Raw genomic sequence first — 25,984 nt, 5'->3', positions numbered from 1 at the left:
TGGCAATCTATTTTCCTCAGGCCTTCAAACTGCTTTGTTCTTCTGTTTTGCCATTTATGCTACAATTATGGTGAACATGCATTATATCGTTCCATTTAGTCATTTATTTACTTGATTAAAAGCAATAAGTCTGGTTCTATTTCTCTTGCTATACAGTCTATATAATCCTCTTACTCTTCTCCCTGTTGTGTTCCTTTTCAATTGCAAAATTCTTCCTCTTGTCTTTCTTGTTCTCGTTTAGTTTTACTGTATCTCTTCTCCAAAAATGCTTCCTACGAGTTGCAATTTAATCACACAACCAACACCCAACACTCTTTTTGACCCCTTTATTCTTCAGTTCTCTCTTTTCTCCCCTAGCACGTGTGAACATGCATTTTGTTTTTTTTTTAATAATCTAGATTTTACATTTTTAGTTTTTTTTAAATAGACTAACTTGCAGATGACCGGCTCAGTCTCATGGAAATTTTCCATTAATTGACAGCGTAAATCCAAGAAGTGCTCGCGTTGAAGACCACTGACAGTCAACCCATTGTTGTAGGCCGTCATGCTCCACTGAATATTAGAACCGTGGGCCACAAACACGACTGCTTCAGAAGGTGGGAACCGCCGAGTCCCACCTAGGTAATCATACTAAGGGCTACTTCTCATAGTTTTTTTACCAACTAGAGTGTGTACATGCTTTGGTCTAAAATCGAACCGTGGTGCTCTAAGTATCGACCAAACATCTTACCGCTACATCATGCCTTGGGGTTATTTTCCTTTAGCCTAATTCATAATGATCTATGAGGTCTCAATTTTGTATCTAGTAGTGGTAGATTTCAATTTTTTTACCGTCTATTAGGGTACAACCAATGTCTTATCTTAAGGTGTTTACAAGTACATGCTTTCCATCTCATGGGGGAGTCAATTAGTTAGAGAGTAGTAGATTTACTAAGTAGGGATCAATTTTCAACTGATACAAACCCTTGAAAAAAAAACTCCTACTCGCTAGTCACTTGACGATCGGTTATAAATTAATTCCGTGATTTATTTTTCTTCACATAATTTAAAAATGGACTATAAAAAAAATCTGAGATGAATGTAATCATCTTTGACTGTAACAAGTACCTGCTTTCCTGATAGCCAAACAAATCATTATAATATGCAATACAATACTACAATCTATGACTTTAAATAAAGTCCACTAGTGTGGTTTAATTAGTTCTCGCAAGAAATTGCTCCAGTTGCCTTAATTATAACAAAATTTCAGTCTTTATCCAAATAGTGCCATTGGTATTATAATTTTGGCAGCCTATATCATAATATTCTTTTAATGGGAAATGATACGTAGGATACCCCTAAATAAAAATAAAATCTCTCAAATCTCTCAAGATCAATTTGTTATTGAAGATTCAGATAAGCCACATTACTTTCTTTCTTAGAATACAGGGTGTTTGTAGATCTTTAACTCAGTTATAGCTAGACCCAACTGTTGGTGTTATTATAAGACCTTTAAACTTATAAACTACATATTTAATTTCAGAACAACAATGAGAGATCTCACAGTCTGACAAATGAAAACTCTACTCGTATTAACAGAGGGCAATCATATTCCACTCCCCTCTACAAGTGGTGGCAACAAGCTATGTATGGATTTGCATTACAATGGCATGGCCTCAATATGAACAGAAGACGGTAGCCGCCAATTCACCCATGCCGAACATGTATCATACAGATAAAATTCTGAAACTTGAAGATGATGGATGGTACAATGAAAAGAGAACTGAGAGTTCATCCTTGGAAGCAACAAAGAACATGTCATGGACACATCGCAGTCACTGCACTAATGACTAATCGCCTCTTATCCTTGTCTTGCTCCACCAACAGAAGAACCCCTTGATGCTTTCAGACGAGTTTGCTGTCCCTCTAACCTTGCTTCCAGCAATCTCGCCTTCAAACTGTCCACACTTGCATCTGCTAATTTTTCTGAGAATCTCGGTTTACTAAATTGTGATTTGTGCCACTCACTGCACTCCCTAGTTGAAGTTGATTCATCCTGAAGACCACCTGAAGCGATAGTTTCTAAAAACACAAGTTGACCCCTTGATGCAAAATCATTTTGGGGCTCTCCTCCACCAGACTTAACATAAATTTCAACCTTTTTGTTGTGTGAACCTTCATGAGACTTGACCCGGCTAAGATAGTGGGGCTTACTTTCTTCAGTCTTATTCCTTTCCGTTCCATTGGATTCAACAGTTTTACTTGGATCCTTTCCTTGTTCTCCATTCAAAAACTGCATTTGGATTCCATAGAATTCAGTTTCATTCTTCTCTTCGTTGGACTTGGTTGTATCCAAGTGAGTTGAAATCTGATTGTTCTTTCTCTTATCAGAAAATCCTATCTTTTCCTCGAAAGTATTAGGTTTTCTGGAAGAATCTAGCTTCGCTGTGATATTTTGGCCATTGTGATTTAACTGGTCAATGTTATCACGGTTAGAACTCATGTTTAGCTCAAAGCAGTGTAAATCACTTTCAACAGAACTATCAAGTTCCTCATCGTCATCATCATCTGCATCTTGAGGAGCACTAGTCCCATTCAAGTGCATGGACTCAAGGGATTGTCGTCGCACTTTGTTTTCTCGCTTTCCATATTTCACAAATAGATTTCCATTAACCAAACCATTTGAATGACTAACTTGAATAAAGGCTTCAATTTCACTTCTCAATCTATCTATAACTAGGTTTCTATCATCTATTTGAGATTCAGCAGCCCTCATCTGCTCCTTCTCATCCAGCCATGCTTCTGAAATATGTAGCAGCGAACTGTCAACTTTAGAGTCGCAAACATTTGAAGACTTTTGCCTCAACAGCCTCACTTCATATTCATAATCATTGATTCCTTCAGCAAATGCACCACAGAGATCCTCAAGAAGGATGTTTGTCTTTCTCAAGTTTACTAAATCTTTTGCAGCCTTCACCATTGTTCCTTTTGCTTGAGACAACTCTTTACCAAGTTTTCTATGCAAATTCTCAGAGCGTCTTCTCAGTCTTCTCTCATCTTCAAGATCATCCCTTAACGACTGTACCACTGCTTTGATCTTGTGTTGCTCTTTGTTCTTCTCAGTTATGCTAGCCTCGTTCATCTGTTCCACTAAATGATCAATTTCACTGTGACATGCATGCTTCTCTTGCATCAGTTCCTGAAGCTGTGCATGTGCATGTTCTAACTCTACCTTTAAGGCTTTCACTAGTGCTGTACTGGAATCATTTTGTTCTTCAAGGCTCCAAATGTGATTGAATACTTTCAAAAGTTCTGTTGACGTCTTCAATCTAAATCCCTCATCTCCCAGCTTATCCTATAGAGTGACAACACTGATAAGATTAATAGCTTGGTCAAAATAAACAATCTGTTATATGCAGTAAAATGCCCAAACCAACAAAGTTAAAGACACTTCTAGATCCCAAATTCTTGTTAGATGGATGATCAGACAATGCATACAGAAACATGGCTGACAGTCTTTAGCGCAAGCAATTCCATTGTGTAGACGGTGTATTCATTCACTTAGATTAATTGTTGAATTTTTTGGTTAGTTTAGTATGTTCCAAACAATCATGACATGAGAAAGTAACCCCTATGGTGCTAACGAGAAAAATGTAATAACATGAGGTAATAGCATGATACAAGCATTACCTTTGATGAACTCGCATAATAAGTAGGAGAAAAAGGCTGCAGGAGTTGAGTGTTCTTTTCCTTAAAATTAAGGTGCCTGTTTAATGAAGCTTCAATGTGCTTCCTCAAACTACCTGCACTCTGAGGCTGTCATAAGAAAGCAGAGAACAATAGATTACTTAAAATATACATGTTACTAAATTAGTAGAGTGCAGGCATAAAAAAGCAAAGAACTATAGGTTACTAAATTAGCAAACATTTGTATGAGATAAAATGCAAAAGGCAAAAAGCAAAAGAGCATCCTTTATTTTACATGATCATCAAAAGGGAAACTATTTTGATACTTCTCAAATGGGTGTTTTTATTATCTCTAATATGTCCATTATATCCCTCATTATCCTAACTTATTGAAAAAACAAACAGTTTCAAGGAACTGACACAGTGGAATCTATTGAATCCATTGATTCGAACACGAATGTCATAAATAATCTTCTAAGAATGGTGCTGCCGAAACTATTATTGCCCTAAAATCAACTGAACAAATAATATAACCCTAAAACAATGATAAAATTGTTCGAAGCCTCCGAAAAGACTTTAAACTATATTTTTTGGGCTTGAAATTGGGCTGTTACAGATTCCACCAAGTAACCAATCGTAGATCTCTGAATGAATTTTAATTTGACTGGTTAAAGGTCACGTGGTTTAACTTGAGTCGAAAGTTATGGTTGATCAAAGTTTACCTGGCCATGGTTGCCAATCAAAACGGTTCCAAAACTCTAGGTTCTGCTGCTCCGCATCAGGAACCTATTCATATTGCTAGTTCGAGGCAAAATAACCTACTTTCTAAAAAATAGGTATTTAAATGTTAATTTCCGAAATGTTGACTATTAATTGGTTGGTTAGGAATATGTTTATCTCAAATTAGCAAAAGTGGATAGTTTCATTGAAACTGTTTATTATTGTCTGAGAATTTCAGATGTAGAGTGCATTATCATTGCTCAACTATAAGGTGAATATCCTCTTGTTGCAGGTCTAAGAGTAGAAATTAGAATAATTTGTATTTCAAATTTGTAAAATGTGAACACTTTCAACTTTTAATAAATTAGGGTAAAGACGGTGCAATAGACATAACTTTTTTTTTAAGCTAGCACTAGGTATTTATCCTTTGGGCAGACTAATCCTGGGTCCGGCCCCACGGAAGTTTCCCCGGCCATCTGAGTAAATCTAGAAGTGTTCGCAAAAGACGGCCTAATAGCGCAACATCCGGTTTGTCATCCCACGGGAGGAAAATGTCCTACAATGTGTCGTAGTTCGGAATCAAACCGTGGGTGCTTGGGAGATAACATGAGCACCTTGCCGCTGCACCATAGCCCGAGGGGGCTGCAATAGACATAACTGAACTGCTACAAGTTCCACCAGAATTCAATACATAATGCCCACAAGAAAAAAATCTTCAAGAATCTGCAACGAAAGTCAGCACTCAAAGAACATGTAAAAGATGCTAGTCCTTTTGGGAGGAGATGTTTTTTTTCTAAGAAAACCACATGAGTGGGATTCTAGAATGGGGATAACTTCAAAGATTAGATTATCAAAAAGGGAGATCTGAGTCTAGAACTAAAGCTCCTTGCTTTGGAAAAAGTACCTCGTCAAGAACTGACAGGATTTTTCAGGCTTCTCAATAAAAGTCTAAAGGCACATAATGTTCCCTGCGCTCATACATCAATCTTTATGTGCAATTAAGGCTACAATATCCATGCTACTAAGGTGATGCTTAGCTGTTCTTATAGAACAACTGAGTTCCAAATTTTAATACAAGTGAGACCTCATTTAGGTTATAACCATTGTTGGATAACTTCTCTTGATGAGATTGGTCTAACATGTTCACTCCCATTAGTCAGCTAATCAGTAAGTTGGCGGCTTGCACAGTTGGGATGTCGGTATGACAACATAGATTGTGTCCCTTTAAAATTTTTGATACACCCTTTTAGGTATAGACATACCCCTTCAAATAGTGTCATAACTGACTTAATATTATTGCTCATCGAGTCACATCTACGAATGTCGACAAAGCTTTTCAATTTAGCTTATCTTTTCAATTTAGCTTATCCATTTGATAGGAGCTTTAAAGGTCAAGGGAAGGGCTGATCCTTTCTATTTAAAATGATATTGCACTACTCAAGTGCTTACAGCTTATCAAAAATCATCTCTGAAGTTACGACCTTGGATCCAAAATATGAGAACTCTAAATTTCATGTCCCGGTGAAAAAGAAAATTAGGAAAAAAAATTTAAGAAGATAATTCATAATTTGAGAATTGAATGTTTTTTTATCTAAAAGAATAGGGCACCTCTCATAGTGGTATAGGATTAATCTCAAAATGTAGAAAGACATTTCTAGAAAAGAGTGTCCCTTTTGGCAAGAATTGCTTTAATTTAATCATCGACAATTTACTGAACTGTGTAGCCAACTTTTCCTAATACCCAAACTACATACCCAACTTTTATATTTACCAGAACACATACCTATTCCCATTATACCTCTCCTTCATCGGCAGCTGGCTAATCCTAACTCATCAGTCAAATACTATGTATCCAATTCCTAACCTTACTATGCCATCTGTGGACTCCAGGCATCGATTGCACCAATCAATTACAAAAGTTTTTGTCGGACCATCACAAACCTATCAATCAACTAATCTTGAATCATCAGTCGATTGTAACAAATTTAATACCCCAATCCATATCTAAGGGCATAATTACAATCAGGAAGCTACGAGGAATGTAATGAGCTTGGTTTGAAATGTTTCTAAGGTGCATAAGGTCATGAGCGAATTTTGGCCAAAACACACTAATGGACCTATAGTGTTTGAAGTTTTTAAATCTTAACATGATCTGGGGAGTTCTAGAAACTCTTTGGTGGTGTTGGTTAGCAAGTATGACATACCTACATCCTCTAATGAGTTGCTCTCAAAACATCTCAAGGTTGTGGCAATTTTAGGCTATGAAATCCATATTTGAGCTCACTATTTAGCTATGAAATCCATATCCGAGCGCAATCATACTCACTCACCAACACCATCAAAGGATTTCTAAGACTCCCCTAGTTCAGACCATGCCAAGATTTTAAAATTTTAAACACATGAGTTTTGATCAATATTTGCTGATGGTCTTGGGAACCTCAAAATCACTTCAAACCAGGACCATTACACTCCTAGAGCCTCCTAAATGTAACCATGCCTTTAGACCTAAATTCCACAACCTAGATTGAGAACTATGAGTTTTAAAAATCTTCCCAACACAACCTTGAGACAATCTGGCACAAGCTCATTAAAGGGCCTAGAACCGTCATACTCACTCCCAACACTATCAAAGGGTTTCTAAAACTTCCCTGGTTCAGACTATGTTAAGATTTTAAAATTTTGGACATTATAAGGTCTGGTGAATTTTGGCCAAAACTCACTGGTAGTTTTAAGAACCTAAAAACCACTTCAAGCTAGGACCATTACACTCCTAGGAGCCTCTTGGATGTAACCATGCCCTCAGACACACTTGGATTCCACAACCTAGATTGAGCTGTGAGTTTTTGGAATCTTAACAACCTTGAGACAATTTGGCACAATCTCATTAAAGAGCATAGACCTGCCATACTCACCAACATCATCAAAGAGTTCATAGGACTCCCCTGGTTCAGACCCTGTTAAGATTTTAAAATTTGAACATTATAGGATCATTAATCAGCTTTGGCCAAAACTCACTAATAGTCTTTGGAACCCTAGAATCATTTTGAATCAGGACCATTACACTCCTAGGAGTTAGAACTCACTCACCAACACCACCAAAGGGTTTCTAGGACTCCCCTGTTTTAGACCATGTTAAGATTTTAAAATTTTGGACAATATATATGGATATTAGTGAGTTTTGACCAAAATTGAAAGTCTTAAGAACCTCATAATTATTTCAAACTAGGACCATTACACTCCTATGAGCCTTCTGGATGTAACCATACACTCAGACTTAGATTCCACGACCTAGATTGAGAGCTGTGGGTTTTTGGAATCTTCACAGCCTTGAGGCAATTTGACACAAGCTCATTAATGGGCCTAGGCTTGTCATACTCAACAACACCACTAAATGGTTCTTAGGATTCCCCTGGTTCCAAACCATGTTATAATTTTGAAATTTTGGATATTATAGGGTCATTAGTGTGTTTTGACCAAAACTCATTGATAGAACCTCAAAGTAACTTCAAACCTAGAAGCTCCTAGATGTAACCATGCTCTCAGACTTAGATTCCACAACATAGATTTAAAGATATGAAATTTTGAAATCTTCACAGCCTTAAGACAATTTAGCACAAACTCATTATAGGACCTAGACTTTTCATACGCACTTACAACACCACTAAAGGGTTCCTAGAACATTATAGGGTTATTAGTGAGTTTTGATCAAAATCCGCTAATGGTCTTAAACACCTCAAAACACTTCAAACTAAGTTCATTGCACTCCTTACATCCTCTTGAGTGTAACCGTACCCTCGGACATGAATTTCACAGCTTAGATAAAGAGTTGTGAGTTTCTAAAATTAGTATAGCCTTGAGATGTTTTATCACAAGCTCATTAGAGGACCTAAGCTCACCAACACCATCAAAGCGTTCCTAGGACTTCTCTGGTTCAGACCATGTTAGTGTTATCAAATGGGCTAACTCATGGCGGGATCAACTGGTACACCAAAAACTCATCATATGACTGGCCCGCCATCCTGATGGATTGAAAAATCCTTAACCCAACATAAGGCGGGTTGCGGGATTAGGCGGGTCATCCTATGAGCCCATCAAAAATAGAAAAAATAAAAAACATATAAAAGGTTGAAATTTTTTATGTTTGGGTTGCGTATTAGGTAGGTCAAGCCCACGAACACATTGAGTTTTCTAATTTTGTTTTAAGTATTGGAGAAAAAAAATCTCAACCTATGAGCAAACCCGAGCCCACCAGAGGTTGACTTGCCTGGGCCGCAACCCGCGCGGATCGGCCTGCTTAGATCCATCTTTGAATAGGTTGACAAAATTTCAACCCAACCCGCTTAAATTATTTGGCAGGACGGACCAATTCAATGGACTCAATCCAAATTGACGACAGACCATGTCAAGATTTTAAAATTCTATATACTCAGTGAGATTTGGTTAGACACCTCAAAAACACTTCAAACCAAACTCATTGCACTCTTTGCATCCTGCTGAGTGTAACCATACCCTCAAGACATAGATGGGAGTATTAACTTTGTTACAGTCGACTAATGAGTCAAAGATTAGTCGACTGCTGGGAATAGGCTTGTGATTGCTCAATAGAAAGTTTAAGAATCGACTGGGACAATCGATTGGATATCAACGATAAATTAATGAGGATCAAATTGATGGTAACTATAGTCCATGGATAGAGTGAAGGAGGAATATAATGGAAAATACGTATTTTAGTAAATACGAAACTTGTGTACACAGTTTGGGTATTAGGAAAAGTTGACTACGTAGATACGTAAATTATCGTTTAATCATTCTCAACAAACGCATGGATTCATGATCAGTTGTTCACACAAACCATGTTTAGTATTCTACACCTATGGTAACTGTGTGAGTATTGAGATGACACATCTGTGCATAACAGCTCAACTATTCACGCGATCCTATTTGTTGTTTCGATCTACTAACTAGATGCTCCTTCATCAGTTAAATGTGTTACCCCTATTTGCATTGGCAACATGCAACTCACGAGAAATGGGCATGTGCGCCCTTGACTGTAATTGCAAACGCATGCGCTAACACAAAGACACCACTTTCTTTTTCCTTTTTTTTTTTTATGCAAGCCATGTGAGCCCTTGCCTACCATGTTTTCTTGAGGTAATTTAATACCGGAAAAATTACATCTTTACACATGGATCGAGGATGCAACATAAACTCAATAAAGTTAATTTAATTGAGTTCAATTTAAATTTTGGTTGATTAATTATCTTTTTTTTTTCTTGCAATTTGATTTAGAATTTTCACAATCTTGATTTTTCAACTAATTTTACAATCAGGTTATTGATCCCGTTAGAAATTGACTCTCATGCAAGAAAGCATTTATGTCTAAGGAGAATGACAATGTTTGAGCCAATGTCGTTTATCTAATATATTCCGAACCAATTATGCATAAGTCAAATAACTTTGGACATTATAAAAATCAATTTCTAACAATCTTCACATGAATGAAAATTATGGATAAGTTTCAACGTATCTCAAATAAGAATTCCAACAAGAAAATTATTGCATCAGGATACATACTTATAGCTTTGAAGCTTTCTAGTAGAATATGGTTGAATTTATTTGGTTGTCCAATGAATTATATATGTTTAGTCATTTGTACGAACCAAGACAATCATATCGATGATAGCCTTTCTAGATTGTTGGATCCATAATAGCCTTTCTAGGCTGTTGGAACAATTAGTGTTAATGTATGGCAAAGGCCTAAGTTAGGTCACATGATGGTAAGAAGTCCCAACCAATTGATTGGATGTTTGTTTGGCAAGAAGAAGTCCTACAGACAAAGGTTGATCTGATATCAATGTTTAAAATCTTGACCCATGCCAAGATTTTGGTCTCAGATCTGAACGATACAGTTTCGGTATCGTATTGTGCCGATACTGTTTCGGTATTTTTTATTTATATATAGTAATTATAAGATAAATATATTTATTGTGTATAATTTTAAAATAAGTTGCATATTGATTTTATATAAATTCTCAATTATTGAACAACTTAATATTGTTAGAAAAATAATTAAATATAATTTTCTTTTAAAAAAAGATCTATTAATAACTTGAATAAAAAATTGACACATCATAATATGCTACCTTACTAATACCAAAAGGAGTAACGTGAATCAGATGGAAACACTGGTTCTTGCAATATTCTGCTTAGGTCAACTCTATAATTCTCCAATGCCTAAATTAAATAAGCATCCCATGACATGCAATATTGATATTGATTTCTCCACATATCCATTAGCGTGTCTCGATTCATCACTAGATGTTGGATTTGAACTGACACCATTGAAATTGAAACGGGTACAGATACAGGATAAGCATACGTCTTGGAGCTCTAGTATGATCGATCACCATACAATGCATCAGAGTTATATTAAGAAGGTTGCGAGTATGATGAACTTCAACCATAATCAATGTCAGGTAAACTCTCCCGTATATCTTGATAATTATGAGTTTTTTTTTTGTCATCTTTATATCGACGTTGATATTGAATAACGCTACTTCTAGCTCCATGATCATGAGTTGCATATGTGTAATCTATCTCACATGTTCAAGGCTCCGATGATAGAGTAGGGGAAATATAATTTTTACCACACTAGATGCATCACCACTGTCATCACTTCCATGAGTACTTGCACTGCTATCAACATTACTATCCTCATTTCAAACTTCTCGTCGGACTACAGTGTCAGACGATGTTTCATCACTTCATCATGTTCTTGCATCGAGTAGATTTTCTCTAATTCTCAATTAACACCTTCCCGTAAAAGCAGGAAGTTTGTCTTTTTACTAAAAATTACAAGAGCTTTGCCTTTGTCTTTATTTATGGACTTTGGTTAGGTTTGAGATGTTTGAGAACGTCTAAACCGAGATCCAAAAAATTGTAAATTTTAATCAAAAGCTTCATCATTATCTTCTTCCTCACAGATATCTCCTCTAGCTTGTATTTTTTCAATCTGTTGAGTAAAAAATTGAGATGATCATGGTGGGTCTCCTGCTTCATCAAGTATTGAATTCTTAGTCTCAACAGCGCCAATCCATCATTGGATTATTTTCAGTGTGGACAAATCCAATATCAAATGGGTCTACATCACCAGACTCTTGTTCTTCATTCTCTTCTATTATTGCTCTTAATTGAAGACGCATATTATAATGAACGTAGACCATCTTCTCCAGGCGACGATAAGAATGATGATTTCATACTTTTGTATGAATGAGGGAGAAAGTTGACCAATTTCTTTCACAATCACTTGAAGACGTTGTTTGTGAGAGAATTCGTATTGCAATCTTTTTCAAATTTGGAACCGATCCTCCATATTGTAACCACCACTCAGTTATAAGATAAATAAGAACAAAATTAAAATAGTATTTATATTTATTGACAATAATTAGTAATAATTTTTACTATACTTACCTGCATCCATTTTATATCTGCATGACACTGCAATAGGATCGTTAAAAGAACCATATGCCTCCCGAAATAATTGACTTTCATTAATAATCTCAGTAGTTGATTCTCTATTTGTATATAGTCTTGATATTACATATCTGAGGGCTACTAATAAATCATTATTTATGTCAAGATTATAACGGTATTGATATGTCGGATTGAGATAATAACCTACGATAATTAAACATATATAATTATTAATAACAATATTAAAAATTCTTTGTTATTAAAAAATACGTACTGGCCAAATGAATATGTTTTCCCATTTGATCGTCCCATCTTATAGTGATTATATTAATGTTGATACTTGGTTGGTGATTGTAGATGCCTTTTAATTTCCTCTTTTGTTTCATGAATTAGGCAGTAAACGTTGTCCATTTGTGGCTTCTTATCCATATCGACTTTATGTAAAACAACGTACGATGGTTCTACTACTATAAGAATATATGTGATATAATTCCAAAATCTTACAGATATAATAATTTTTTACACCTCCTTACCTTCGATCGTGTTAGAATATCGAGAGGCTTCCCAATTCTCAGAAAAGAACATGGCCATCAATCCGATTTTTTTCTGATTCAACGACATTAACAGGAGAAAGTGAGTGACAAACCTAGTTGCTCCTGACCGTAGAATCTCCCCATTAATCCATGAACCCAATGATGATTATAGAGGAATTTTGTTAAAGATTGACTTTTTTTCACTATATCGAGCTTACGATATTTGTCATCATCAAATTGATACAATGTGCTGCGCATAGTGTCCAAAATAATGTTTGATACTTTTGCTCCAATAACTCTCCAACCCTCTTAAAGTTGACACCATTATCTGTAATCACCTGCACTATATATTCTGCACCTATTTTTGAATTACACTATCCATCAAACGATATATGTAGGGTGCATCATGATAATTTGTAGTTGCATTAATAGATTTATAAAATATTATTACCTTTCTATTGCAGTACAGTAAAAAGTTGATAATGCTCATCCGTGTAAGTCTTGTCTTGCCATCACACATCAACGTAACCCCATATAAGTTCCATTGCTTCTTGCATGGTAAGATCCAAGTCTTGCTCTCCTCCACTTGTTTATTTAAATATGGATTGACAATTTCATATGCAGTCGGAGGTTGAATATCAGGACCAGATTTTTAGATGTTGGATACCATGCTACGGTAGTATGTGTTGTTTGCTGCATTAGGGGGAATATAATTAAAATAAAAAAATTTAGCAATACTTTTATTGATTTTTTCTTCTCTTTTAAATATGCATCATCAATCCTAATATGTTTGCTAGCTTGGTCTGGGACTGCTAGTGGATCAATATCAACTGCACGTCTTTGTCCCACAGAAGGAAACAAAGACCAATACCATCTTGTGTTGAAGTAATACGAACAATTGTACTCCTTCCTAATATTGATGCAGTAGTTGAGCCACTTCTATGTCGTATATTTTGCTCATACTCATATTGAGTTCGAGAGGCACTAAGAGCTGCTAAAAAGCCTACGTCATTTGGAACTTCACCATGACCTTCAAATTCATCATAGATTTCTTCACCACAACCTTCAAATTCATCATAGATCTTGGTGAAGTTCCAAATGACGAATGCTTTTTAGCAGCTCTCAATGCCTCTCGAACTCAATATGACTATGAGCAAAATATGCAACATAGAAGTGGCTCTGTGCCAATGGAAGTAGCTTAACTACTACATCAACATTAGGAAGGAATACATGCGTTCGTATTACTTCAACACAAGGTGGTATTGATCATTTTCTTTCCATCTGTGGGATGTGCAATTGATATTGCTGATATTAATCCACTAGCAGTCCCGGACCAACATACTAGGATTGATGATGCATATTTAAAAGTGAAGAAGAAAGCAATCGGTAAAAGTATTGCTAAATTTTTTTATTTTAATTTATTCCCCCTAATGCAGCAAACAACACATACTATCGTAGCATGACGTCCAACATCTAAAAATTTGGTCCTAGTATTCAACCTCCGACTGCATATGAAATTGCCAGTCCATATTTAGATGAACAAGTGGCGGAGATCAAGACTTGGATCTTATCATGCAAGAAGCAATGAAACTTATACGGGGGTACGTTGATGTGTGATGGCTGGACAAGACCTACACGGATGAGCATTATCAACTTTTTACTATACTGCAATAGAAAGGTAATAATATTTTATAAATCTATTGATGCAACTACAGATTATCATGATACACCCTACATATATCATTTGATGGATAGTGTAGTTCAAGAAATAGGTGCAGAACATATAGTGCAGGTGATTACAAATAATGATGTCAACTTTAAGAGGGTTGGAGAGTTATTGGGTATCAAACATTATTTTGGACACCATGCGCAACACATTGTATCGATTTGATGATGACAAATATCGATACGCTCGATATAGTGAAGAAGATAGTGAAAAAAGATCAATCTTTAACAAAATTCCTTGATAATCATCATTGGGTTCATGGATTAATGAGGAAATTTATTGATGGAGAGATTCTATGGCCAGGAGCGACTAGGTTTGCCACTCACTTTCTCTTGTTAATGTCGTTGAATCAGAAAAAAGTCGGATTGAAGGCCATGTTCTTTTTTGAGGATTGGGAAATCTCTCGATATTCTAACATGACCGAAGGTAAGGAGGTGTAAAAAATTATTATATTTGTCAGATTTTGGGACTATATCACATATATTCTTATAGTAGTAGAACCATCGTACGTTGTTCTACGTAAAGTCAATATGGACAAGAAGCCACAAATGGATAATGTTTATTGCCTAATTCTTGAAACAAAAAAGGAAATTAAAAGGCGTCTACAATCACCAACCAGGTATCAATATTAATATAATCACTGTAAGATGGGACGATCAAATGAAAAAATATATTCATTTGATCAGTACGTATTTTTTAATAACAAAGAATTTTTAATATTGTTATTAATAATTGTATATGTTTAATTATCGTAGGTTATTATCTCAATCCGACATATCAATACCGTTATAATCTTGGCACAAATAATGATTTATTAGTGGTCCTCAGACATGTAATGTCAGGACTATAAACAAATAGAGAATCAACTGCCGAGACTATTAATGAAAGTCAATTATTTCGGGAGGCATATGGTTCTTTTAGCGATCCTATTGCAGTGTTATGCAGATATAAAATGGATGCAGGTAAGTATAGTAAAAATTATTACTACTTATTGTCAATAAATATAAATACTATTTTAATTTTGTTCTTATTTATCTTACAACTGAGTGGTGGTTACAATATGGAGGATGAACTCCAAATTTGAAAAAGATTACAATACGAATTCTCTCACAAACAACGTCTTCAAGTGATTGTGAAAGAAATTGGTCAACTTTCTCCCTCATTCATACAAAAGTAAAAAATCGTCTTTCTTATCGTCGCTTGGAGAAGATAGTCTATGTTCATTATAATATGCGTCTTCAACTAAGAGCAATAATAGAAGAGAATGAAGAACAAGAGTCTGATGATATAGACCCATTTGATATTGGATTTGTCCACACTGAAAATGATCCAATGATGAATTGGTGGAGCGTTGTTGAGGCTAAGAATTCATTACTTGATGAAGCAGGAGACCCACCATGATCATTTCAATTTTTTACTGAACAGATTGAAAAAATACAAGCTAGAGGAGATATATGTGAAGAAGAACATAATGATGAAGCTTTTGATTAAGAATTCCGATTTTTGGGATCTCGGTTTAGACGTTCTCAAACATTCCAACCCCAAACCTAACCAAAGTCCATAGATAATGGCAAAAGCAAAGGCAAAGCTCCTGCATTTTTTTCTAAAAAGAAAGAAAAAGGCAAACCTCCTTTTACGGGCAGGGGCCAATTGAAAATTAGAGAAAATCCACTTGATGCAATTGATGAGCAAAACCATGATGACAGTGATGAAACATCATCACCTTCTAACACTGTAGTCCGACCAGAAGTTCAAAATGAGGATAGTAATGTTGATAGCAGTGCAAGTACTTATGGAAGTGTGATGCATCTAGTGGTAAAAATTATGTTCCCCCCTACTCTAGCACCAGAGCCATGGACATGTAAGATAGATTACACACATGCAACTCAAGATCATGATCACGGAGCTAAAAAGTAGCGCTTTTCAATATCAACGTCGATATAAGGGTGACAAACAAAAAAAAGTTCATAATTATTAAGATATGCAAGAGAGTTTAGCTGATACTAATTCTGGTCGAAGTTTATCATACTCGCAACCTTTTTATTATAACTCTAATGCATCATATGGTGATCCATCATACCAGAGCTCCGAGACGTATGCTTATCGTATGCCTGTACCCATTCCAATTTCAGTGGTACCAGTTCAAATCCAACATCCAATGATGAATCGAGACACGCTGATGGATATGTAGAGAAATCAATATCAATATTACATGTCATGGGATGCTTATTTAATCTAGATGTTGGAGAACTATAGAGTTAATCTAAGCAGAATGTTGCAAGAACCAATGCTTCCATCTGATTCACGTCACTCGTTTTGGTATTAGTAAGGTAATAAATATATTATGATGTATCAATTTTAATTCAAGTTATTAATAGATCAATTTTTTTAAAAATAAAACTATATTTAATTACTTTTTTTAACAATATTAAATTGTTCAATAATTGAGAATTTATATAAAATCAATATACAATTTATTTTAAAATTATAAATAATAAACACATGTATCTACTAATTACTATATATAAATAAAAAAATACCGAAAAAGTATCGGCAAGGCACGATACGATACAGAAATTGTATTGTTCTGGTCTGAGACCGAACCCTTCGCACGGGTTGAGATTTTAAACCTTGGTTTATACTTTAATGCTTTTTTGCCATTAAGTTCCTCTTTCATTGCACGATGAACTTCTTGAGAAACTTTTGGACAATTAGAAACATCCGAATATCCACTAGCAAGATGTTTTAGGCGTGTGACCCACCGCCTCGTCCAATCATATCGCAATGCAATCATTACCAATGGAATCGATTTTCTAATCGACATGTGTCTCCAAGTTGAATTATGAAATTGTTGTTTGGGTGTCACTGTCTATGTATTATTAAAAAATTAAGAATAATACACATTTCCAGGTAATGGTCATCATTTTATAACATCAAAAAAAATATGGAACCGCACATCAGCGGCCCCCTAGAGTCAGTCCCACGGATATGGAGATCATTTTATAACATCAAGAATGTATTTATCATTGTAAATTTACAAATTAAGTATATAAACTATAAATAGCAACTTTTTGAAATTTGAAACAATCTCCTAAAAATATTAATTCACCTTTCTCAATTTAGAATGATCATAATTACACAAGATTATAAGTGTTTTATTAGGAATCATAAACTTGACAGTGTACCTTTATCAAAACTTTTAAAATAAAGGACATGTAATATTTCCTAAACATATCAAGTAAAGACATTTTAAGACAAAAATATATATGATTCTTTCAAAAAATATATATTTCATATGTTAAGAAAGCAAGAATCATAAAAGTACAAAAGTTAATATTTATGGATCCAAATTTCAAATTAATTCTAAGATAAAAAATATTATCTATAATAAATATATAAATTAACATAAAGATGTTAGTTTATATATAATAATTATACAATTTAATTATTTATTTATTTAATTAGTTATCATTTGTAAAAATATAAAATAATAAAAATATCATAATATAAATTTAATTTTTTAGATTTTTTTTATTTTTTAAAGAATATTAAAATATAAATCTGAATTATTATAATTTTTTTAAAAATTGTAAATAAAATTTAAAATAATAAAAAAATATTATAATATATATTTGATTTTTTATAATTTTTTGAATTTTTAAATGAAATTTAAATTCTAAAAAAATATTAGATATAAATAAATCAAATTTAATTTATTTTCTTAAAACTAGAGCACGACAATGCGCTATCGCCAAATTGCGGGCGGATCACAGAGTCAGTGGCGCCGAAGAAGTCGTGGGACGCCTCCGGCGCCGCCTACGTATATATATATGACAGGGACACCGACGAATAGGGGAAATTGTACCTTTGGAGTGGTCGCCTAATTGCTGCTCGCCTAGCTGCAACCTAGCCACTGTCGCCTCGCTGCTACTAATCGATCGCTCTTTGGTGCCTTTTTATAGGTTTTTTTGCGATCGATTAATCGTGATAGAAGAAATTGAATCGATTCCTTTTGTCGCTCGATTAATAGATCGCAAGCTGTCGCGCGTGTTGCCATGGATGTGCGCGTATCACGCGCCGAAGTCATAGCGCGTCAGGTGCCGGTTGTAGTTGGGCGACAGAATGGTAAAAACTACCCATGCCGCCCGACATGGAACAACATTCCTTTCCTTGCTTAGTCCACAATCACCTTAATTTGCTTTTGTCATCTCATGGATATGTAAAAGTCATAGGCTTAATCATCGAAGCACTCGCCATCCATGCTGTCATGCCTTCCTCATCCAAGCGTTCAAAAGAGGAGAGAGAAAAACACTTCTTTCCTATAAATTAAGCTTTCCCACCCTTCTCTTTCCTATAACTGTTGCTCTGCTTTTTATTATGCTTTGTTTCACTCTCCTTTTCAACCGTTTTTTTTCCAATGAAAAAAAACGGTTGAACCGACGGGTTGAACCGCCGGTTCACGATTATTTTGAAGCTTGAACCATAACCGGCCTAGCCCTAGTCAGCTCACTTCCGACCTAGTTATGGGTCCGGGCCGGGTCAGAATCTAGTTGGGTCAAATTTGAATCAAGCCCAAGGTCGGGTCTAGTTTAGTGTGGTACCTTGTTCAGAATGTGGTAAGCTAAAAAAAATAGAGGAGAACTCCTTCCAAATTCTTGAGTAATCCTAAACCTATCAACAAAGCATTCATTAACCTTTGTGGTGTGCATTTCTTGTGTTCCATGAGATTGTTGAATTAATTTAAGGTGCAATCATTTAATGAATAATATGCCATCTTGGAGTAAAATTCTCAAACGATGCCCTATTATTCCCCCTTTTCGCTACAGATAATCTTCATATTATTTTTCAACCTAATTCTTTTAAACCTCATTGTTGTAGTGTTTAAATACTTCGAAGGCCTCATCCTCACTTCTTAGCAAGTATACATAACAATATCTCATACAAACATTGATAAAGGTGATGAAATACCTTTTTTCCACCTCTTATTCGCATGAATTGTAGATTACAATTTTCATTGTGAATCGGCTCTAGAGGGGGAAGCAATGATCCATTTTATCGGTACAAAGGGCAATTTAGCCACATTAACATTTGCACAATTCTTGCACTTATATCTTGAGCTGTACTCAATACTTGACAACAATTCCAATTTTACCAATTTGCATAGTGTGTTAAAGTTGACATGCCCAAAATGGTCATGTCGTAAATCACACAACTCTATCAAATGAGTAATTATAGGAGTCTTATTGCTCAAGTTATAAGGGTTGCATTCAATTTGAATAACCCTCTCTCTAGAACTCTAGGTAGTACTTCCTCAAGAAGCCTTTATTCTTTGGAAGTATGACCTTGTGGACCTTGAACACTAGTTTGATTCCACTCTTGATTAGCAAAGGTCCTGATATTAAGCTCTTTCGAATATGGCGATCATGTAAGACATCAACGAGCATTAGTTCTATACCCGAGTATATTTTGAGTGTCATCTTGGCCAACAATCTCCATATGAATAGAAATTATGGATAAGTTTCAACATATCTTAATAAGAAACTATTACATCGAGAAAGTTACCTTGTGGTTTTGAATTTCTATGCTTAGTGAGCAATGTTTTGATTTGTTCAATTGTTGGTGTAAACCAAGATAATCAAATTCCCACAATAGCATCCCTAGGCTTTTATCAGTTCTTTGTGATGCCCATTTTATCATTTTACTCCCCTTTTTTTCCCTCGTGAGATTTGACTTGAGCATAGGAGAGATTTTGCACAGGTCCCCCTTGGCCTCCTTTTAACCTCTTTTTTGTGAGTGCAGTGCTCTTGCTAGCCACCCATTCCCGTAAGGCCAAGGAGCAGTTTTGACGCGACCATGACATCAACTTGATGCCCACCGATCCATTCCACGCCGACCCAATCAGACATCTGATCCGCGTGCCAAACTCTTCTTCCCGAGGTCGACCGGCTACTTGTTCTCATCCGGATCACTAGGGATGGAAAGAACCAATAGTTTGCTTTGAATAGTTACAATTTTGATTGTTCTCCAAGCTAATCAATTATTCTTTGTGGCCATGAAGGATTTTTTTCAAACATTTCGATCAATAAAGCTAAAAGGATCTTAGTTTTTCTAATGAATCTTAATTTAGAACTACTTTTCGCATAACAAAATTCCTTCTCCCTAGTAGTCACTTTGTCTTGATAGATAGAGGAATTAACAAAGAATGAAAAAGGCAGCTAGAGGAAACACTAATCAAGTTAAGCAGATGAAGAAACTCCCTTCCCTATCACGCACAGAGCTAATCAGAGCACACAGAATCAGATCCAGGCAAGGAACAGTAGGAAGAACATTAAGGCGAAGAAATCTAGCAAAGCATGAGCTCGACGAGGGGCTTAAATCTTACCCAATCCTCGTGTCCGCATGACGTCGATGGATCGGGGCGGTCCATGAGCGCCTTCCCATCGCGGCGGTGGTGACGGACCCTGGAGTCTCGTCGGCTGGTCGCCGACATCGACAGGAGGTTCTGGATTTCCCAAAGACCCGCGCCGAGTTTCCGCGCGGAAACCAACTGCCGGTTGGGCTCGGCCTTGTAGAGGTCCGGCGGCCCGGGCTCCTCCAGCTTCCAGGAAGGCGGCGGAGTGCAAAGGCCGCCCCTTTTGCACACCGAGATGACTCTTCTCAGCTTCACGCCCAAAGGCGCGTCTTTTGTACCACCATTTTCCTCACCGTCATCGATTGTTGAGGCGGCGGCTGCTGCTGCTGCCGCCGCCGCTTTGTCCCCTCCCATCAATCCCCTTAAATCACTCATCTTTCTCCTGCTTTAAAAAAAAAATACTCCTTTTTCTTGGAGTTGGACTTGACATGGATCGAAGTGCCCTCAGCTGGTGCCCGCCATCATGCCGGCTTGCTATCTTTTTGGACTCGCTTCAGTCTTCACTCAGTACCAGTAGGGAAGCTACGGTGCCAACTCGAGAGTCCAGAGTAAAGTAGATGGTTTCCTCCGGTGGGAACGGCAAAGATTCCTCGCTGACAAGGACCGGAAACTTGTCGGAGTGGACCTCACAATCTCACTCTCACTCTCTCACTCTCACTCTCACTCAGTCACGGGAAAAGGAATTCGACTTTCATTGAAAAAATAATAAAAAAAAATAAGAGGAATTCGAGGACACAGGCTCTGTGAACGTTTAGTACTTCATTTATCGCGGATAAATGGATAAAGATTTGTATCGCGGCTGTCATAAATAATCCTCTGATTTAGAGTCGTTTAGTACTTTATTTATCTTTTTATATTTTACTACGGAGCGATGATTAAACACAGAGGACTCTCAAATCTGGTTCATTCTATGGGAAATAAGTTTTTCCCACTTAGAAACTTAGAACACCGTTAGATACTATAATTTATCATCCTTTCATAAGCCTTGAGGTAGGCCGTGGAGAGACATTTGGGATGAAAATTATTATATTTTTACAACACATGATACAGAGGACTAGCTTCCACGGGCATAACCGAGTGGGCATAACCGAATTGTTACTCTTTTGGCAGAATTATCACACGAGAGGAACGTTCGAATCTCTTGGGGTTCACTCCCTTAGAGAATAAGTTTATCCCAGCTAGGAAACTGGCTCAATATCCTAATTTACCGTTCTTCCACATGCATTAAAATGGATTGTGAAGGGGCGTCTGAAATAAGCATTATCATCTTTCAACACAGGAGCGATGTTTGAATTCCCCATAAGGAATAAGTTCCTCCACTTAGTAGGTTGATTTACCATCTTTCCATAAGCCTTGGGGTTGATCGAGGAGTGCCTTAAATGAGCGTTATCATCTTTTTTGTAACACACAATTATACGAGTTGAATTACCATGTCGTCTGCAAACATGATTGATCATGCCCGAAATCTGAGTTAAATGAAGGTCGGATGAGTTGTTGCTCGCGTTGATGGAGAGACGACTGAGACACCTTTCTCATATGCGCTTTCAAAAATGAACTCCCACGTGGTGCTGACGAACGACGAGCCGGCGGTACCTGAGCTCCGCGCGTACTTAGACAAGCACCCGGACGTTAGAGGCCAGAAACCAGGGAAAAGTCCCCGGAACAGGTCCTCCAATTCTTAAGTCAGGTACTTTTTCTCAAAAGAATAGTATACGAAAGAGAAAGAAAGTAGAAGACAAGTGCGAATGTACGAGAGAGCCTAGCTACACAAGGGAAAGGACTTACCTTTTTATATGACAGTGCGTACCTTCCAGAGCCTGACTGATGTCAGAGAATGTCAGGTGTCAGAACTTGTCGGATGATAGAGGACACGTAGCATCCTCCTATATAGACTGAAGGAATGTTCCATTCACAAGTGGCTGTAGATTGTTGGAATATTCCCTAACATGCAGCAGATATTCTCTGACAGGTGGTTACGATTCTCTGGCCCTGTTATCGTGTAACACCTCCTGCCCCGACCTTCTGTCTCGATTGAGAATGAACAGGACAGCTCAGGTTGTTCTGTTGGGTATAACAGTTGGCCTAAACCTTGAGAGTGTGAGAACTATGATGAGATTGTCCAAGAATCGATCGAGAGTTGGCCGATCGGGAGTTAACTTGCTGAGAGAACCATGCCTGGACATAACCGATCTATGAGAACCTGACCAGTCGGATCCCGATCAAATATTACTTTGACTACCCTCATGTCTTAGACCAAGGTGTCGGATCTGGAGTCCCGGTCTACGAGTACTCGATCGGGAACTATGTTGATGACGTAATCCCACTTTTCCTTTCCCTAATCATCGATTGTTCCGTCCCCTCAACTTCTGACTATAACACCCCCTTAACTTCTAATTATCTAATTTTATCGGACCCCGTCATCATTTACCGTATCAATGATAGATGACAATTTTATACATGTATTTTTAAAAGTACCTTTTTAATCTTTTGATTTTTTTTTCCCAAACAAAATATCCACTTCTAATTTTCATTAATGGCCACTCAAGGCACTCTCTTATCTTCTTATCCTGTCTCGTGCTGACCAAAAGAATTCACGTGATGGCAAAATCATATTTAATTTAATTAAAATATGTCGTGATCAGTTTTTGGTTTTTATCTTTTTGTGCTGAGGGGTGTAGAGCTAACTATTTCTTTAAATTTTTCGTTGTCACTTGATGGATAGTAGTGGTTGTAGTGGTTTTCGTTGTTGCATCTTCTTCTTCCTCGTTTTCCTTTTTCTCTTTTCTCTCTCTTTCAGCACCCGCAATCCCTATGTGAAATTGTAGGTTTTTCATAATTTTCTAACTATTAGAAATGTGAATAAAAAACCGGTGGAAAGGAATCACAAGATTTCATGATGAATGAAATTTTAGTTTTCATATTAAAAATTTCAAGACATATAATGGTTGGTTTAAAATGTATTATAAATATTAATGTTGTGAACATATCCACAGTGAGAAGCTTTTTCTCACACGTGGACGAGCATAGATCTTCTGGACCACTTTCTTATGGTTCAAGGGATGTATCACTCGTATTTGTAATCGGATCGTGGTCATGATCCGGGCGCAAATGGTTGTGATTTCTTTCTAGATTCATCATCCCCACTAAATTATAGTTTTTGTTCGGAGCGGACGGTCGGAAGCCGCCGAGAGCCTTCCGTTGGTGGACAAGTAGCTAGGTTACTGGACGCCGAGCGAGGGTATCCTCCGGGCGACCTCCGGCCGCCCGCTCCGAACAAAAACTATAACCTGATGGGGACGGTGAACATAAGAAGAGATCGCAACCATTTACAACTGGATCGCTACCACGATCCGACCTCAAATACGAGTGACACATCCCCTGGACCACAAAAAATGATCCAAGAGATCCTACCTCCACGTGGACTCGTAAGGAGTGCAAATTCATAATTCAAATTGTACCAAATCAAGTTAACTTGTATATGAACATAACTTACACGTATCAAATGTCGGATTGATAAAGGTAAAGTTTGTTCAACAGAATCAACCAACATTTTACCAGTTGAATTATTCTTGACATGCTGCTCAAGTATAATCGATGCATTAATATGCGATTGCAGTGACCCTTTTTGACTCGGGCAACAATCGATACTCGGAACAATAAGTTGATTCGATAGCTCGGACACTTGGCTAGTAGGCACTCGTTAGCTTAGACAGATAAGTAAAACTGATTTTGTGAAATTTCAATTTAGTAAATTCCCTTCAATCTCTAACAAAGGTTGTTCGACATGAGTGTCCTTGGACGGGTTATGCTAGCATGCCAACTAAATTAAAAGTAAAAAATAGTGGGAAATTGAATGATTGATATTGAAAAAAATGATTATTTTGTAAAAAAAATAAGTTTCTTATTATTATAAGAGACTTATTTTTAAAACTTTTTAGTTATTTTTATATTGTAATTGTTGATATAATTCAATTTGGCACATTTATTCTTAAAAACTCAAATTATTTTATTATATATTGAGATGGATAAATTTATCATTTTATTTCTGGACATGTTCCCTTGCACGAGTAGAACCACACATACACTGTTTTTTAAAAAAAGAGAATTCAAATAACATTTAAAATAGTAAAATTAGTTTTTTTTAAAAAAAAAAATGAAGTAAATTATTGGAGGTTGAATAATTGATATTTTTTATGTTTGCATGCGAATTTTATATAAGATTAATGTGAAAAAAATATTTTAAAAATTAAAATGGATGCTTTATGTTTTTATTAATATTTTATGTTTTTAATGTGAAATTTAAATTAGGAAATAATAATTAAATAATATGATATTGAATTCTAATCTGATATCGTTCACATAAATTAATTTTTAAAAATTTTCATATCTATTTTATTCTTAATTACTCATCAAATATTGTACTTAATTAATAAATAAATTGAATGATCCATTCACTATTTTATTCTTAATTATTCATCAAATATTGTACTTAATAAATAAATTAATTAAATCATATTGAAATGAATGTGCTAATTTAAAATCAGATTGGGTGAAACAAAATTCATTGAGTAGGTACTAAAATAAAAAGATATTGGTTTAAATTAGAGTTAATTTAAATTTGATATGATAAAGTTATGGTCGAATTAAATTTAGTTGAATTAAATTGGTTTCATTGATTTAAAATGAGTTACGAAACCTCGCTCTCACTATCTCATGTGTAAACCTTCATACGTCAGCTTTTCTGATGTTCTCCTTCCTTCGTAAGGACCATCCAAAATTTTGTTAGGTATGAATTAGATATGAAGTAAAGATGTTAAATTAAAATTGAATTGTGATCGAACAAAATCCATCAGATAGGCACGGAGATAAAAAAAATATGTTGGTCTAAATCTGGATTAATTTAGACTTGATTTGATCATGATAAATTAAATTTAATTGAGTTAAATTGGTTTAATCAATTAAACATGTGTTTGAAAGTTTTTTTTTTTTTTTTAAAAAAATCTATTTTCTGCTCATTTTATTTTCTTTTATGTATGCAGCCTCACTTCTATCGTCTAACGCACAAGTCTCTACTTGCGGCCATGACACTTCCTTTGTGGTTAGACTCTCTTCCCTAGAGGTGTAGTCGTCAACATAGCCACCCTTAGTTGCCATGACCGGATCGATGTGTCATCCATGCCGACGTACCCTTACGAGTTACGTCTATGCCAGAGGCCCAAGACAAGTAGCTATAGATTAAGGCGATGCACAAGATGCTCGAGCATAACCTTACATCGTGCTCACGGATCGACTATCTCTATCTCACCATTGGTTGCACGCTCTCTAACATCGTGTCAACGGCCAAACCTTCCTCCCTCAGAGCGGATCCTCTAGACCGCATATTACGGTCCAAAGGATGAACCATTACATTGATTAGTTGATTTGGATGGACCCCACCTGTTTAGTAAACGAGAT

General features: G+C 36.2%; 1 protein-coding gene across 1 annotated transcript; it reads right to left on the bottom strand.

The window, feature by feature from the left end:
* Window positions 1-1,547: 1,547 nt before the first annotated feature.
* LOC122018937 (uncharacterized protein At5g41620-like) lies at window positions 1,548-21,209 on the bottom strand. The gene is made up of 3 exons (XM_042576415.1): window positions 20,501-21,209; window positions 3,670-3,795; window positions 1,548-3,334 (listed from the first exon to the last, which is right to left on the bottom strand). The coding sequence occupies exons 1-3, from the start codon at window positions 20,903-20,905 to the stop codon at window positions 1,841-1,843; spliced, it is 2,025 nt and encodes a 674-aa protein (XP_042432349.1). The 5' UTR covers window positions 20,906-21,209; the 3' UTR covers window positions 1,548-1,840.
* Between the last annotated feature and the right edge of the window lie 4,775 nt (window positions 21,210-25,984).

The sequence above is a fragment of the Zingiber officinale genome, chromosome 9A (assembly GCF_018446385.1).
Source record: "Zingiber officinale cultivar Zhangliang chromosome 9A, Zo_v1.1, whole genome shotgun sequence".
Lineage (NCBI taxonomy): Eukaryota > Viridiplantae > Streptophyta > Magnoliopsida > Zingiberales > Zingiberaceae > Zingiber > Zingiber officinale.
Note: the sequence above shows the minus strand (reverse complement) of the source record. Positions and strands in the feature narration are given on the sequence as shown.